The 17562-nt window shown below is 52.9% G+C and overlaps 2 protein-coding genes across 2 annotated transcripts in view; both read left to right on the top strand.

Annotated features, from left to right (window-relative positions):
* Positions 1–5954, top strand: part of GREB1 (growth regulating estrogen receptor binding 1) — a 69707-nt gene extending 63753 nt beyond the window's left edge. The window contains exons 28-31 of the mRNA XM_036263438.1: positions 1056–1191; positions 3440–3640; positions 4316–4454; positions 5616–5954. Coding sequence (XP_036119331.1) covers positions 1056–1191; positions 3440–3640; positions 4316–4454; positions 5616–5779 — 640 coding nt within the window. The 3' untranslated portion in view covers positions 5780–5954. The remainder of the gene's footprint in view (positions 1–1055; positions 1192–3439; positions 3641–4315; positions 4455–5615) is intronic.
* Positions 5955–17259: 11305 nt separating this feature from the next.
* The window catches only part of LPIN1 (lipin 1), a 110127-nt gene continuing 109824 nt past the window's right edge, over positions 17260–17562 (top strand). Inside the window, exon 1 of the mRNA XM_036262754.1 lies at positions 17260–17494. Within this exon, the coding sequence (XP_036118647.1) occupies positions 17414–17494 (81 nt within the window). The 5' untranslated portion in view covers positions 17260–17413. The remainder of the gene's footprint in view (positions 17495–17562) is intronic.

The following is a 17562-nucleotide window of genomic DNA, read 5'->3' on the forward strand; positions in this document are numbered from 1 at the left end:
TTCCTCTTCCTTCCTTCCTTCCTTCCTTCCTTCCTTCCTTCCTTCCTTCCTTTCCCTCCTTCCTTCCTTCTCCTTCCTTCCTTCCTTACTCCTTCCTTCCTTCCTTCCTTCCTTCCTTCCTTCCTTCCCCCTCCCTCCCTCCCTCCCTCCTCCATCCCTCCCTCCCTTCCTTCCTTCCTTCTCCTCCTTCCTTCCTTTCCTTCCTTCCTTCCTTCCTTCTTCCTTCCTTCCTTTCCTCCCTCCCTCCCTCCCTCCCCTCCCTTCCTCCCTTCCTCCCTTCCCTTTCTTCCTTTCTCTCTCTCTCTCTCTTTCTCTCTGTATTTTTGTTGTATAATTTGTGGAGGAGAGACTTGCACAGGATTATTCAACTTCCTTCATGGGTTCACATCGCACTTTATTTAGAGGCTAAGTCTGTAGCGTGTGTTTACGTGTTTTCTCTTACTTTCCTGGCTCCTCTGAACACCTAGCTTTGAGGAGCGTCAGCCCTGAAGAGACTGTAAAGTGCTCCCATGTGTTGCTTTCCACGTACCAGCCACAGAAGTGCTCCCATCTCGAGCATCACCCAGGCACCGACGCTTGGCAGGTGCCCCTGAGCCAGGCAGTGGGCACACACCTCAGGTGGCCCATGTGATGCCCGATTTGAGCCAGACTACGCTGCTAGGAACCCGGTTCTGCAGTGAACCTTGTTTCCTCAGCTGGAAAAAGTGGCTACTTCTTTTTTTTTACCCTGGGAGGTTTGCTTATTTCTTCTGAACACATAGATGACGGAGTGCTCGTGCCGTCCTCACAGCGTGCCCGTGTGGCCGCAGGTGGTGGCCCTTCTGCGGTTTGCACCGTGGGAGCAGCTGCCTTTCCTGGTGCCGGCGGCACAGCCTGTCCTGTTCTCCTCGCTTGTTAGCCGCCTGCCTCCCGGAGGGAGGTCTGCGGGGCAGGAACGGGCCTCCCCACTCCCTAGTCCCTGGTACCGGGGCACCCTCATGTCTGGGGCAGGCAGGCCGTGACGGGCGCAGGAGCGGCGCCCTGTGCGATCTGTCCCCTCCCCTGCGTCTGGGCAGGTTCCTATGTGACGACGTGGACTTCAACCTCCGGGTGCACAGCGCCGGCCTCCTGCTCTGCCGGTTCAACCGCTTCAGCGTGATGAAGAAGCAGATCGCGGTGGGCGGGCACCGGTCCTTCCACATCACCTCCAAGGTGGGTACCGTGTGCCCTGCTGGCGCTGCCCCTCGTGCTATGAAGGCAGGGGTGCGAGCTGGCAGGAGGCCACAGGGCCGCCTCTGTCCGTGGGTGGGCTGGCCCGTGGGTAGTGTTGTGCAGGTTTCCGCCGAGTCTGCTCGGTGCCCATCCACACAGAACTCCCTGCGCACTGCCGCCCCAGCCCCCCGGGGCTCCCGAGCCCGTCTCCAGCTCGGCACGCGGAGCTCACTGGTCTGGTCTCTCTGCTGTGTGGAGCTCTGGGGCGAGGCGGGATGCGGGCTCTTCTCTGGGCCCTGGGACAGCGCCTGGCCAAAGACTGTCTGGATGGCACTGACCGGCTCCCCTGATGGCTTGCGTTTGTCTGCGGGCCAGCCTCCGGTGGGCAGAGGCAGGATCCGCTGTGTCGGTGCTGGCCGGGCAGGCCTGGGGATGTCCGTGTGAAGTCACAGCCAGCCCAGAGAGGGGTCTGTCTTTCGGAGTGATGTGGATCTGGCTTACCCCTGCCTGCAGGTCTCGCCCCTCCCGGGCCAGAGCCCTGTCCTCTGCTTCCCACCTCCGTCTACCTTGCATCATGCCCGATGGCATCAGCCAGGGCTCATGCCAGCTGCCTCTTCCAGCTCGTCCTTCCCGGTCCCCACTAACTCCTACGTGGTTACCTTCTCTGAGCCGGGCAGGTCTGAACGCAGGTCCAGCTCCGTCCCCTCCCCTTCCCTCATCAGCAGGAGTGACGGTCCCTCCTCACTTCTCTTACAAAATAGCAAGATGCTTAAATGAAAAGGTCTGTCTTTCCAGCAGAACTCGGAGTCGTTTGAAGTGTCCCCCCCACTACTGAGATTTTTTACTGCAATTGTGTTAGATTGACAGTTTCATTGGGGGGAATTCAGGTCTTCACCATATTAAGTCTTCCTACCAAAAAGCCCTATGTGCTTTGAAAACTAATTTTTCTGCCCTGGCTGGTTTGCTAAGTGGTTTGAGCGTTGGCCCGCAGACAACAGACAAAAGAGTTGTGGGTTTGATTCAGATCAAGGGCACGTACTTCACTTGCGGTTCATCTTTGGCCCTGGTCGGGGTCGTGCAGGAGGTAACCAGTCGATGTGTCTCTCACATAGTCCTCTCTCTCTCTCTTTCCCTCTCCCTCCCTCCCACTCTATCTGAAGATAAATGGAAATATATCCTCGAGTGAAGATTTAAAAAAATAATAAATAATAAAAAAAGAAACTAATTTTTCTTTTAGTTCCCTCCGTATCCTTTTGATTAACTCCTAGGTATTTTATCTTTATTCCTATTCTGAGCATAATCTTGCTTCTGTCTTTAGATTTGATTGTGCATTGATTATATGGAGGAAAGCTCGTAATGTTTTATAACATTTCATCTGAATGAAATAACTTCCTTGTTTTCGTTTATTGACTCATGAAGTGTTGTCTGGGCACCCGGTCCCTTCACTCAGCCTGGCAGCTGAGCCAGATGTTAAATAGCTATGTAGTGAAGCGCCGTTGTGATAAGTACCCCAAGGGTGACGTGTGCGTCACAGAGACCTCACCTCACTGGTGGTGGGCTGGGGGTGTGTGGGTGTCCCTGAGGAGGTGACATTAAGGCAGGACCCCGGAGGATGAGAAGAGTGATGTATCCAGGCACGGGGGAGAACCCGGCTGACGATGATGCCGAGGGTAGAAGCAAGGAGGTTGGCGCGGAGCAAGTGTGAAGGTCAGCGGGGGGAGGGGCAGGGATGAGCTGCGAAGAAGGCAGGACCTTATGGGTCGTGGGAGCATCCTAACTTCTCTCTGGGAGTAATGACCCATCCCTGAGGGGTGCCAGCAGATTAGCTTTCCTGATGTCAGCAGGGAAATATGAGGTGGTGGGCTCGATGCGGGCAGTGGGCATGGGTGGGAACTGGGGCTCAGGGGAGACTGACCATGCCCTAGGTTTGCATCCCTGGCCTTGGGGTAACGTTCCCAAGGTGCATGGATTCTCTTGTTCTTTCTAGACCAGGCGGCCAACTTTCTACCAGGAAAGATCAATGCTGACAACCTGTACTGATCACATTGATCAGCTGTCACATGTTCCACTTTGGTAAAACCGAGTCTTCCTTAGCAGAGAGTTTTATTGGTGAAGTGTGTGTTCTCAACTCTCAGCACCACCCTGAGACACAGCCCTCCGTGACGGGGCCACCAGCCTGCGTTCCCATGGGCAGGCCTTCTCTGCCCAGGGTGGCTGGGAGGGCCCGACGCTCGTCCTTCCCCCGCAGGTGTCCGACAACCCCGTGGCCATCGTGCCAGCCCAGTACATCTGCGCCCCGGACAGCAAGCACACGTTCCTGGCGGCCCCCGCGCAGCTGCTGCTGGAGAAGTTCCTCCAGCGCCACGGCCACCGCTTCTTCCCGCTGTCCCTGAAGAATCACGCCCACCCCGTGCTCTTAGTCGACTGCTACCTTGACCTGGGGTCTCAGGTAACTCTCAGGGGGGCACCGTCGAGGGCATCCACTGAGAAATGCCTCGAACAAGCGCAGCAGAATCTAGGACTCAGAATCACATGCAACTACTTCGTCTCGGGGATTCACCCCACGTCACAGCCGATAACACAAAGGCTGAGAGAATTTATTTATTTATTTTTTATCCTCACCAGAGGAAACTTTTCCATTTTTTGTTCAGGTAGAGTGGGAGGGAGAGAGAGGAACAGAGAGAGAGAGAAACATCGATGTGAAAGGGACACATCGAGTGGCTGCCACCCGCCCGACCGACCAGGGCCGGGGACAAACTGCAACCGAGGTACGTGCCCTTAGCGGGAACCGAACCCGGGTCTCTCTGGACCGCAGGCCGACGCTCTAACCGCTGAGCCAAACTGGCCAGGGCAAGGCTGAGAGAATTTAAACGGTGTGCTCCAATAGGATACGCTAGGAAGCACACGCAATTCTGACGCTGAAACATTTCTGATTCTGCAGCGAGTTAGTGCGTGGGTAGAGCTGAGTCTCAGGATAGCGATTTGGACACAACACAGGAAGATGGTTTCTCCCCCCAGCCCCTGAGCTGGAGCAAGCAGTGTCTTAGCTGCAAAGCCCCAGCGTGCTGTTGCTGAGCACGTCCCGGAAGGCGATGGGTTTCCTCTCGGCTGCCCTGTGTTTCAGATCTCGGTGTGTTACGTGAGCTCCAGGCCTCACTCCTTAAACATCAGCTGCGCTGACTTCATGTTCAGCGGACTCCTGCTCTACCTCTGTGACTCCTTCGTGGGAGCCAGCTTCTTGAAAAAGTTTCATTTTCTGAAAGGTAACTTCCCAGACTCTCACCCTGGGTCTTGACTTGAATGCTGTCGTCACCTGGTGCCTCTGAGAAGGTGACTCCTGGTCGCCCATTTGCCAGAGGGGACATTGAGGCTCAGAAGGGGAAACACCACCAGGAAAGTACAGGAAGGTGGGGCCGGGACTCCAGGGAGACTGTCTCCCCCATTCCTGTTGGGTAGAGATCAGACACATCCCCTTTCTTTTGGGCACATTGCAGATACGTTCAACTTGTGTGTGTTCCTTTTCACTCCAGATTCTTAGCACCAGCACCCAGCTCCCCACAGATGTTTCTCCTCCAAGTACATGGGTTCTTTCTGCTCGCCTTGGGAGACTGCATGTTTCTTGACTTTCACGCTAATCTTTCTCCTTCTGTAGCTGTTTTCTTGCTGGAGTGGCTCAGAGTGACAGACGTTCATTCTGTGTGACTTAAAAACAGGATTTCCAGTCCAGCTGGGGTCCCTAACTGACGTGCAGTTTTCCTTGGTTGGTCTTCACTCTGACCTTGTCTAGCAGGTATTTGCGGAGCCCCACACAGTATAAGGCCTTGGGAAACAGTGAGAAGCTCTACAACACTCTCTGCCCTTGGGAAATATGTGTCTAGTGGGAGGATAGGACATGTAGGGAAGAAGGTGGGAAGGTAGGTAGGTAGTAGAGAGACAGCAGAGCAACAGAATGAATGAATGAATGAATGAATGGACATAAATGATGTCTTGATTATACTGGAATTCAAGAGGAGGAAAATTCACCTGGCTGGGCAGGTGGTTAGAGGTGGGAGCTGCATCAGCCTGGTTGGGTGGTCTCCTTGGGTGGGGGAAGGTGGGGTTGGGCCTTGAGGTGGTCAGGTGGCCGGTTCACACCCGGGGCTGCCGCTGAGAAATATCCCACCAGAGTCTCTTTCCAGTTCTCCTTTTCTGTCCACGTTTCTTCTGCCTCCATTTGATCTCACCTGCCAGGCCTGCCCATGGCATCGCGGGGTCTGTCTTGCTAAGATTAGGAAGCATTTCGCAAAAACGAGGTCACTTGGGCATCTGGTCCTTGCCTTCCAAGCAGCGTCGTATTTCTTTCTCGCAAGCAGAACCCAGGCAGTAGGTTTCTGTTGGATAAACTCACCTGTTTCCTTCCCACGCCTCTGCTGTCGTCCGTGCAGGCGCGACCTTGTGCGTGATCTGCCAGGACCGGAACTCACTCCGCCAGACGGTGGTCCGCCTGGAGCTGGAAGACCAGTGGCAGTTCCGACTGCGCGACGAGTTCCAGACCGCCAACGCCAAGGAGGACCGGCCGCTCTTTTTTCTCACCGGACGACACATCTGAGGGCCACACCAGCAGGTTTTTCGGGAAGAGTGGAGCCTTCGGAACCTCATGCTGTTGAGGCTAAAGGAAGAATTAGAACCACGGGGTATTTGAACTGAACCGGGCCCCAGAGACTGTCTTGTGCAAACCGCTTGTGGTGTGCCAGGACCAAGGCCCAGAGATGAGGGAGACGTTCTGAGAGGGACCAGGATCGGCAGGTGGCCTGCAGGCACTGAACCAGCATCGAGTTCTGGGCCGGCCGCATTGCCCCGACCTACGTCGAAGCCCATTTTCTAAAGAACAAAGTTTGGCCGCCTGTGGTGAGATCCGTGTACTTCCATGGACGAACTTGACTTTTCTCCTAGTTCTGGCCTCTTGGATGGTCTCACAGAGGGGCCAGGGTTTCACACGATGGGTATGATTTGAGCTATGTAGGTTTCCCTATCATCTACCGAGCAATATCCCAAAAGAACAATTTAACTGTGAAGGCTGGAGGCAAGGAAAAGCTAAGTATTTCACTGAACAAGAATTATGTAGTTGCCTCGGAGTTTGGTTTTCAAAAAGCTAGCCCAAAAGTATCAACGTCAGTAAAGTAAAAGGAATTGTTTTAATTCAGAGCAAATACAACTCTATTAAAATAGTATAGGGTAAATACCCTACCTCTTAGAAAGGGCAAAAGTGAAAAGAAACTTTCTTTCAAACTAAAAGATTTCGGGAAGGAAATTTGGTTATAGCGCTTGACCCGAAGAAACAGAATTTGCCTTACAAAGGAAGGAGGACCAGATGGCTTACTTGAAACAAATAAATAATAAAAACAGCCAGCGTGATACATAAACAACCTGATAAGAACTAGACTTCTGACCATAATTTATTAAAGCTCAGCTTTCGTTCCATAAATAGCTTGTCTATTTTTTTTGGCGTTTTTTAAAAAAAGTGATTTTATTGATTTTAGAGAGAGAGGAGAGAAGAGGGAGCAAGAAACATCGATGGGCTGCCTCCTGCATGTCCCCTACTGGGGATCCCGCAACCCGGGCACGTGCCCTGACCAGGAATCCAACCGGGCATCAGCGCTTGGGACAATGCCCAACCAACTGAACTACACCAGCCAGGCTAGCTTGTCTTTTCTTATGAATGCTTGGTCTCTGGCCAGAGAGGAAGGGGGGTAGACAGAGACAGCAGGAATGTTCCATGATACTCACACTTTCTCTTGACTACTAGAATGTTTCTTAATTTAATTTTCTTTATCAGTTTTAGAGAGAGGGGAAGGGAGAGGGAGGGAGAGATAAAAACATCGATGAGAGAAAACATCAATTGGCCTCCTCCTGCACGCCCCCCCACTGGGGACCGGGCCCACAACCTGAGCATGTGCCCTGACTGGGAATCGAACCAGTGACCTCTGGGTGCAGGGGTCGACACTCAACCACTGAGCCACACCTGCTAGGCTACTAGAATGTTTTTTAAACCAGCATTTTAGAACCTTACCTATAGGCCAGGCATTGGGCCATGTGCTTTCACAGTTATGATCTTGATGAACCCTTCCCACAGCCGGTGTGGGTGGAATTGTACCCCATTGCAAAAGCGAGAAGGTTGACATGCAGAGGGTGCACATCCCCAAGATGACAGCTGGAAAGGAGCAGAGTCACACTGCTGGAGTCTGTCTTCCCCACACCACTCTGCATTGGAGTGGGCGGTCACCGAAGGAGAAGCTGAATGATGCTCAAAAATCAGTCATCAGAATGCATGTTTATATATCCATCTTGGACATTTGTAAGCACTCTCATGGACAACCGTTCAAGAAGCAATTATTTTAAAAGAGGATACCAAAGAATTAATGTCAGTCTTTTCTCCCTACGAAGAAAAGTCCATGAGTATGAAAGGTTTAGTTCCATGTTTATAAAACCATCGTTTTGTGCGTGTCGTTATTCCTATTCTGGAATAAAAACTTACCCTCTTCAGTTACGTCTGTCTTTTGTAAATAGGCAGCTTTGTGCTGTTCTCCCCGCCTCATTAGTTAATTTAAACTTGAAAAAAACAAACTGATACTCTTGTTTGTCCCAGCCTTCTAAATAAAGCTTATGATGCATTTGTTGTTTCTTTGGCGGATATTAATCACATCATTTTGAGAGGAGCTTGTGTGGCCAGTGATTTCCGGGGGCTACCTGCTTACAAATCGAATGGCCTGGGGCGCGGGGGGTGGGTGGAGGGAGGCCAAGAGGGAGAGAATGGGAGGCATCTGTCATACGTCGACGATAAAGTAGAAATTTATAAAACTAAAGACACGACAGGAAAGGCAGTTTTGGAAAGGAAATAAGACTACGTCCATACAAGTGGGGGTATATTAACATGTGGAAGTATCACCGGAAGAGGAAAAGAAGACAGTTGGAAACAGGGGCAGCTGGAAATGCATAGGAACGGGCACAGGAAGACCGCGTCGGGGCGCTCTGGGCTTCGCCGTGGTAAAGAAACTGAAGGGACCTGGGGCTTTTCTTAGGGTGACTAACGGGAAGTACAGTCATTGGAGCAGGGCCATTTGATTCCTCCGAGCTCCCTGCCGCTCTTCCCCTACTCCGCTGACTGGCAGGGTGGCCAGAGGTGAGTGGATGGTGGCGATGTCTAGACGAGAGAATATAAACCAGAGAGTGGGGATGAGACAGCTGTTGTCCATGACAAGCCTTGTGTTATTATTTATTTTTTTGACTTATGAAAAACAAGTTTATATACCTTGTTTTTAAATTTATTTTTAATTTTATTAATATGAGAGAGAGAGGAAAGGAAAGGGAGAGAGATAGAAACATCGATGAGAGAGAACATCGATTAGCTGCCTCCTGCACGCCCCCCACTGGGGATCGGGCCCACAACCTGGGCATGTGTCCTGACCGGGAATCGAACCGGTGACCTCTTGGTGCATGAGTTGATGCTCAACCACTGAGCCACATCGACAGGGCTACCTTGTTTTTTTAATGTTTAAATTTTTTTTTTCCACCTGCACCCGAGGACATTTTTACATTCATCTTCAGATAGAGCAGGAGGGGGAGAGGGAGGAAGAGAGAAAGAGAAACATCGATGTGAGAGAGACATATTGACTGGTTGCCACCCACACAGCCCCAACCGGGGTCAGGGACAAACTGCAACCAAGGTACGTGCCCCTAGCAGGAACCGAATCCAGGTCTCTCTGGTCCGCAGGCCGATGCTCTAACTGCTGAACCAAACTGGCCAGGGCTTAATGTTTAATTTTTTAAATTAAAAATATATGTGTTTTTCCTTCTGAATATTTTTCTTTTGCAAACATTTTTTTAAAAACCTGAATATTTTCATAGCACTTTAAAATCAGTACAAAACAGCCCAGCCGGTGTGGCTTAGTGGATTGAGTGTCATCCCATGGGCTGAGAGATTTCAGTTCGATTCCTGGTCAGGGCACATGCCCGGGTTTTGGGCTCAATTTCTAGTGAGGGGCATGTAGGAGGCAGCTAGTCTATGTTTCTCTCTCACATCGATGTTTTTGTTTCTCCCTTCCTTTCTCTCTAAAACAGCAATGACAATGTATTTAAAAAAATAAAATAAAACCAACAAATATATAAATAGGGTGCTGTACCCTTTTAAGGAGTTATCAGCCATGCTTTTTGCATCTTAATGCATGCTCACAAATCAACGCCGAGAGAAAAATAAAACACTGTCCATGACAATCAGTGTGCTGGGGAACCAAACAGGTTTGTATCAATGACGGCATGCCTACTACCAAATTGTAGCTGCCAGTCAAGACAGAAATCGAAGGTAAAAATATGTTTAGTTAGTAGTTAACCTTTGGGGTTTTAAAACCTTTCTGGAAAAACTCTACAGCTTCTGTGCTTTCAAAAACTGTGAGCAATTTCATTGGTTAGAAACATAATATAGACAGTGAACCAAATCACTGCTAAGACACTAAAAATAAAGGTGAACCAAAAGAATCCTCATTTGCGTTTGGGACACTCATCTCCCTCCCAGCAGCCTCCACAAGGACTCTGACCGGCAGGCAGCAGGATAACCCAGCGGCAGCCAGCGCACTGCCGTGCCCTGATCTGGCCCTGGCAGTGAACCACATACTCAGAATGCCTGGTAGCTAAGTCCCAACACTTCTCACAGACCGGTGGCATCTAAGCTGCACCAGTGTGTTCTCCAACAAATGTATACAGGGTGTCTGTAGATTCTACTACATTTTGAAAATGAAATCAATTTTAATAAGCACTGGCTTTATCATTACATTTTTTTTTATTTTGTTGTGTTAACACAGACTTTATGTCTCAAGTTAAATATTTGTTAATGCACTATTTGTTGAACGATGTTACTACTCTGAAGGGATTCGCACATGTAACATCAAACGCTTGCCTCCAGCACATTTCACAGTTTTCATTGCCTTGGTCAGTCTGCACCACACGAACTCTGCAAGTGGGATAATTTCAACACATACCTTGCTTGACACTTCCCCCCCAAAGCATAGGTCCAAAATATAGGGTATCCCCCCAAATTTATACACAAAAAAGTGTAATGATAAAGCCAGTGCTTATTAAAATTGATTTCATTTTCAAAATGTAGTAGAATCTACAGACACCCTGTATACATTTGTTGGAGAACACACTGGTGCAGCTTAGATGCCACCGGTCTGTGAGAAGTGTTGGGACTTAGCCACCAGGCATTCTGAGTATGTGGTTCACTGCCAAGGCCAGATCAGGGCGCGGCAGTGCGCTGGCTGCCGCTAGGTTATCCTGCTGCCCGCCGGTCAGAGTCCTTGTGGAGGCTGCTGGGAGGAAGATGAGTGTCCCACGCTGCTCTGTGGCCCTGGTGCGCTTGGGCCAGCATTGAGGCAGGCAGTATTCGGACTGGCCTGCTGAGGCCTGAGGCGTGATCAGTCTACCTGATGTGATGGTAGGAGCAGCTCCCACTGTTCTGACTGCCCCGGTGCGCCCACTTCCATTAGTATGGTTACTGCTGCTGGTGGGTTTGGGGTTTTGTTTGTTTTTTGGTCTCCTTTATTATCAGGTCCAAATTTGGGTTAGAAATTTGATATCCTGTAAAAATATCTGATACAGGAAGTGACTTTTCAAAAATTAGGGCTCCTTCCTCGCTGGCTCTGAATAATTCTCTTTATTGGGACCATGGTAAGCAATTCTGAAGCAAAGGAATGTTTTCGGATTGGGTTTAACTTTATGTTTTTCCATATTCTTGTGAAGGCTGCAGTTGGTATCTGTATTTCTTCTGAAATCTTTATTAATGTTGAATGTTCAGGTCTGTGATCGACATCTGCACAAAATCCAATTGCATTGGTTGGTCTGTCTAGCTAGTCATGGGCTAAATATGACTCCTTTCGCTGATAATAAAAGCACAGAAGCACGGGGTGGGCTATGAAGTCTGTATCTTTACAGGCTCCCCAGGTAATTCTTTTTTTTTTTTTTTATCCTCACCTGAGGATATTTTTCCATTTTTTGTACAGATAGAGTGGGAGGGAGAGAGAGGAAGGGAGAGACAGACAGAAACATCGACATGAAGGGACACATCGAGTGGCTGCCACCCGCACGACCAACCAGGGCCGGGGACAAACTGCAACCAAAGTACGTGCCCTTAGCGGGAACCAAACCCGGGTCTCTCCAGACCGCAGGCCGACGCTCTAACCGCTGAGCCAAACTGGCCAGGGCTCCCCAGGTAATTCTTATACCCAGTAACATTTGGTCATCACTCCTGCAAGACTTTGAGTTAGTTATCTTAAGTCTTCACCTTGGCTGTAAGATGGGGCAGTGAGACCCAATTTTCTGGATGGTCCTGAGAATTAGAAGTGAAAATGTCAGTGGTCTTGCTCCCCCTCCTCCTTATCTGGATGAAAATCGAGCATGGCACACTGGTCACTGGCACTTGTGCATGGGCGAGGCCGGCTCTTGTACTCCATCCGCAGTCTTAGCTCCTGCTTCTGCCCCGTGATAATGGCCATGGGCAGGGTCAGGCCAAGGGAGACAGGTCCTGCCAGATGTCAGCCCACCACTGGCTGGCGCTGCACAGGGCCAGGCAGAGCTCAGTGCTCAGGGGGCCACGCTGAGGACGTGCATGAAGTAGTAGGTGCAGCAGCAGCAGCAGCAGCAGCAGCAGCAGCAGCAGGAGGAGGGAGAGAGAGCGGGGCTGAGCAGGACCCCAGCCTGTGGCTTCAGCACCAGGGTCGTGGACAGCGCCCTGCTTGGCGCGGAGCACCAAGATGAGCAAACTGAGGAAGGTGCCCAGAGGCCGTGCCCACACCCAGCTAGGAGTCCAGGGTCAGCACTGGGCTGGGGCTGGGCCTCCTGCAAACTGCTGGTCTCCATTCCCCTTCCACAGCCTATGCTCCCTCTCTCTCAGCGCCTGGAGACTGGGTGAGCTCCCCTTAGCAAGAGCCTCCTCCTCTGAAAGGGAGGACCCACCCACCCCAAGGGCCCCTGAGCAAATGCGAGACCACGAGTGTGAGGCTGTAGCTGCATTCACTTTTCTTAGTTCCATTTCCCCCTAACACATACTGGCTGGAAAGTGGCTTCCCCTGGGACCTGATAGACATGAGTTGGGCTGAATGTCCTTGGGCAAGTTTTTTAAACCTCTCTCAACCCATTTCTGCATTTGAAAAAATATTATCTACACTGTGAAGTCTATGCGAAGAATAAATGAGTGAATTCGTGTGAAATCTTGGGACCTGCAGTGTGCGTGCACCATGGACTGTGCCTCTGGGGACTGTCCCAGAAGCAACTGGTCAGGGACTTGCCAGCGCATCAACATTTGGCAGCTGTTATTCTCGGTGAGGGTTGTCCTTTGTCACTGGCCGGTGCATCCTCAGGTATCACGCTTTCCCAGTCTGCTGAGGATGTCATTCCAATGGAGCAGCGGGAGAATGTGTTCCACCTACTTTCTACTGGGACCTTGACTGACCTAGTGTATGTGTGTGATAGAAGATTGTCATCCCAAATACACAGAACTTTGAGAGCTCAACAATAAGAAAATCGACAGTCCAATTTAAAAATGGGCCAAAGACCTTAATAGACACGTCACCAAAAAAGGATACACAGATAGCAAATAAGCCTATGAAAAGATGGTCCACATCTTATGTCATCAGGGAAATGCAAATTAAAACAGCGATGAAATGTCACTGCACACCATTAGAGTGGCCAAAATCTGGACCCAGACAACACCACGCGCTGACGAGGACGTGGAGCAGGAGGAACTCTCCTTCACTGCCGGTGGGAGGGCAACATGGTCCAGCCACTTTGGAAGACAGTCTAGTCTGGTGGTTTCTTAAAGAACTCAACGTGCTCTTATCACAGGACTCAGCAATTGCGCTCCTTGGTGTTGGAAACTTATGTCCACACAAAAACCTGCATACAGATGTTTGTAGCAGATTTATTTACAGTTGCCCAAGCTTGAAAGCAGACAAGATGTCCTTCAGCAGGTCCTCACAAATGGTGATCCTTCCAGACAATGGAATATTGTCCAGTGCTAAAAACAAATGAGCTATGAAGCCATGAAAAGACATGGAGGGAGGGATAGACAAAGTGAGCACAGAGGATTTTTTAGGGCAGTGAAACTACTCTGTATGACACCCCAGTGATGGAAACACGTTATTATACAGTTGTCAGAACGTAGAATGTACACCACCAGGAGTGGACCTCCTGGCAAACTACGGGCTTTGGGTGATAATGATGTACCCACGTAGGTTCATCAGTTGTAACAAATGGACCACTCTGGTGTGGGATGTTGATGCTGGGGAAAGTTGTCTATGTGTGGAACAGGCGTACCTGGGAATTCTGTGCTTCCTGCTCAGTTTTTCTGTAAACCTAAACAGCTCTTAAAAAGCCATTAGTTTATTAATTTAAAACAACCGAATGTAAATTTCCCCCCATTTTGTGTCCTCCCCACCGTGTGAGGTACTGCTGGAACCAAGGATGAGTAAGGCCTGGGTCCTGTCCTGAGGGCATCTAAAGTGGTGGGGTTGATGGGGCGTGAGCTCGGGTAACTTCCGGGTCACGCTGTCAACTCCGGGGAGTGGATGGTGCGGATTCTCTGTGCTCCTCCTCCTGGCCAGGTGAGCCTCCTGAGCCCGCTTCCTCTCCTGGCAATGATAACACCTTGAGAAGTAGAGAGAATACGTATAAGAAAAGCATTTGGCTCATGGAATAGAAATGTCAGTCCAACCTCATCTTTTCCCTGAAAGGTCAAAGGATGGACCGGTCATTCCGGGGTGGAGAGATCGGGGAAGGCTCTGTGGAAGGAGGTCTGACCTGGGCCTGGAAAGTGGGCAATTGGAAAAGGAAGAGAGGAGGGTAAAGGTGTTCTGGGAAGAGGTCACAGCATGAAGTAGGATTTAAAAAGGGCAAAATCCAAAGTGCTCTGGGGGGCTCACAAGTGAGCCCCAGATTCCGCGCCGGCAGCCTGGAGGCAGGGACACCTGTGGGTTCCTCACAGCCAGGACACACGGTGAGTGTTTCAGGGGACGTTCAGCTTGGTCCTGGCCATGGCCCCTTGGGCAGTGATGGACCCCTCGGCAGCTCTATTGGAGGAAAATTGGGAGAGTCTGCAGCCGATGGAAATCCAAAGTCCACAGGCTCAGTTTCTGTGTCCGAGAAGCGGAGCTGTTAAAGCCTGAAAGTAATTGTGAGGATTAGTGGCTGTGACTGCTTTGTGCAGGTCTGATACGTGCCAGGCACGGGGTCAAGGACTCTTGGTGGTTGGCCTCAAGTGTCCCCACGACAACCCTACGAGAGAGGGACTATTTTTATCCCTGTGTTTCCCAGATAAGGAAAGGAGGGCTCTCAGCGGCTGCCTTGCCCTGAGTCAGAACGGCTGCTAAAGGTCAGAGTCAGACCCAGCGCCCAGACCTGCATGACTCAGACTCAGATTTAACCACGGACACAGCTTCTGGGAGCCCCGTCATCGCTCGCATCCCGTTTTCGAGGTGTCGCAGCCAAACCAGTGCCGGCTCTCAGCAGGATGCGTGTCAGCCTGACCGCCCTGTGCCCACCATGCTGCGAGGCTGCTGCAGGGGTCCAGGCGCCGGGCACCGTGCCCCGTCTCCTTCCTACCGGAGGCTGCACGGGCCCGCGTCTCTCTAATCGAAGCGACGACGCCGGGTCTGCTGTGACCAGAGCGACCATCCCTGGGACATGTACTGTGCTTCCTTCAGATTTCTGGCTAAATGCTAAACACGGCCAGGTATATCCACTCACGGTCTTATCACTGATGGGTCATGAGGCTCTAAAAATACCTTGGCAGGATGAATTAAAAATAGTCAAGAGTGGTGGTGACCCAGCTCAGCAGAAGTGTCTTCAAGTGCTGTCATTCTCTCCCTGCCACCTCAGGCATCCGCAGCATTCCGTCTGGGAAGTACTCCAGGGGTGGGGTGGGGACACCCATCTCTGCGGCTGTGCGCATTGGGCTCTCCCCAGCACTCTGGTTTTCCGGGGCGAGGAAGGCGGGGGCACCTGTGTGGCCAGGACTGGGCACAGTGGCCCGGGACCAAGCACCTCTCTGCCCTTACCTGCTGCAGCACCTGGGGAAGCCACTGAGCCCTGAACCTGCGAAGGGAGGGCAGTCAGAGCCATTGCAGGAGCCAGGACACGCCGTCACCTCGCGTACTCCTGCGCTTCTCTCACGCAACCCCAGGTGAGTCTGGGGTCATGACCCCCCTGGAGTGAGGAGGCGCCCTCAGTGAAGCCGGAGAAGCCTGGCTGGGGAGGGATCTGGAGAACCAGAGAGGGTGCTTCAAAGAGCCATGGGGGAGTCGGAAGACTTCAGGAGGCGGAGTCACAGTTCGAGGGGACTGGAGTTGGGGGCTGGTCTCGGTCTCCGTGGTGAGAGCTGTCAGTGGGGGGGGGGCGACTCATCACTCAGCTGCACATTTGCCTCCAACGGCCCTCTCTCTGACCCCTCCTCCTTCCACGGGCCGTGGCTTCCCCTGCCCACAAGCTCAGATTCCAGTATCCTAAAGCCCCTGCCCTGCCCCCCAGGTGCTCCGGCTACCATCCTTTCTCTCTCCGGGTGAGACGGCAAAGTGTCCCCCACTCCGCCCTGTCAAAGCAGACTGCAGCCTCTGCCTCAACCCTGCAGCCTCTGCCTCACCCCTGCAGCCTCTGCCTCACTCCTGCAGCCTCTGCCTCACCCCTGCAGCCTCTGCCTCACCCCTGCAGCCTCTGCCCCACTCCTGCAGCCTCTGCCCTCTGCCTCACCCCTGCAGCCTCTGACTCATCCCTGCAGCCTCTGCCTCACCCCTGCAACCTCTGCCCTCTGCCTCACTCCTGCAGCCTCTGCCTCACCCCTGCAGCCTCTGCCTCACCCCTGCAGCCTCTGCCCCACTCCTGCAGCCTCTGCCTCACCCCTGCAGCCTCTGCCTCACCCCTGCAACCTCTGCCCTCTGCCTCACTCCTGCAGCCTCTGCCTCACCCCTGCAGCCTCTGCCTCACTCCTGCAGCCTCTGCCTCACCCCTGCAGCCTCTGCCTCACTCCTGCAGCCTCTGCCTCACCCCTGCAGCCTCTGCCTCACTCCTGCAGCCTCTGCCTCACCCCTGCAGCCTCTGCCTCACTCCTGCAGCCTCTGCCTCACCCCTGCAGCCTCTGCCTCACTCCTGCAGCCTCTGCCTCACCCCTGCAGCATGCCCTCTGCCCTCAGCCTCGTCAGAAACTGCCCTCATGACGTGCCTCCCTGCCACCTGGCTGCGGGTCCCTCTACACCCGGGCTCATCGCGTGGGCCCTGACTCCCGGCAGGATGGGGGCTGGTCACCAGCCCTGCTCCTGAGCTTGGCCTGGCCCTGCTTCGCCTCTTCCCATGTGGGGACCCGAGGCCAGTTCTTCAAGCTCCTATTTTTGACCTGTAACCTTAGAGTGTTGCTGTGTGAGTTCCATGCTGGCATGTGGCCCGACTGCCAGCTCCTGGTGTGGGGGACATATCGCCAGCTCCCGGTGTGGGGGACGTATCACCAGCTCTCGGTGTGGGGGACGTATTCGGAACCGAGAGCTGTCGTGATGACGGATGCCGCTGAGCGGGCTGGAGGTGACGCTGATGGCCCTCTGGCCCGAGGTTCCTGGCTTCCCGAGGTGTGTGGACGCAGCGCAGAGGACAGAGACGAAGGAGTCCCCAAGCTTCAGTGTGCTATCTTCACAGCCTCTCACAAGGCTTCCTGCCCCCGCGCACGAGGTGTCTCTCCCTCTTGTCTCTGCCTGTGGAATCCCTGACCTGAACCTTGACTCTGCCCGTTGGGGCTGTGCGACCTTGGGGGAGGGAGCCAGCCTCCGAGTCTTCCTCGCGGTGCCTCAGAGAGCTGCTGAGGACAGGAGTCCAGTGCCGCCCACCGGCCAGCAGGGGTCACGCCCCAGCGTGACTCCTCTCACCGAGTCTGCAGAAGGTGGCACCTGTGGGATCCCGCATCCTTTGGGACTGGAGGTGTCTCCACAGGGCTTGTGAGCCAGTCCCCAGGTGGGAGAGGATCTGCAATTCAACACTCCGCTCTCCCAGAGCCTTGTGACTTGGCAGGGCTCCTGGGTGTAAAGGGAAGCCGCCTGCCCCGCGCCGCGTCGAGGGCCCAGCCTCCCTGCTCACAGGAGGGGACACGGGACGCTGAGCGACATTTTTCTCCCAGGCTTGGTGGAGGCAGTGAGGCGGCCAGACTCCCGACGGCTGGGCCATGGGGGAGCCAGAGGACACCTGCAGCTCCACCTGGGAGCGCCCTCAGGACAAGGGCTACTCGGACTCGCCTTGGTCATGGGTAAGAGCTGCGCGCCGCTGCAGACTGCCCCCCAGCACAGGAGCCCCGCTGGGACCCGGGGATCATTC

This window comes from Molossus molossus, unplaced genomic scaffold (genome assembly GCF_014108415.1).
Source record: "Molossus molossus isolate mMolMol1 unplaced genomic scaffold, mMolMol1.p scaffold_m16_p_15, whole genome shotgun sequence".
Classification (NCBI taxonomy): Eukaryota; Metazoa; Chordata; class Mammalia; order Chiroptera; family Molossidae; genus Molossus; species Molossus molossus.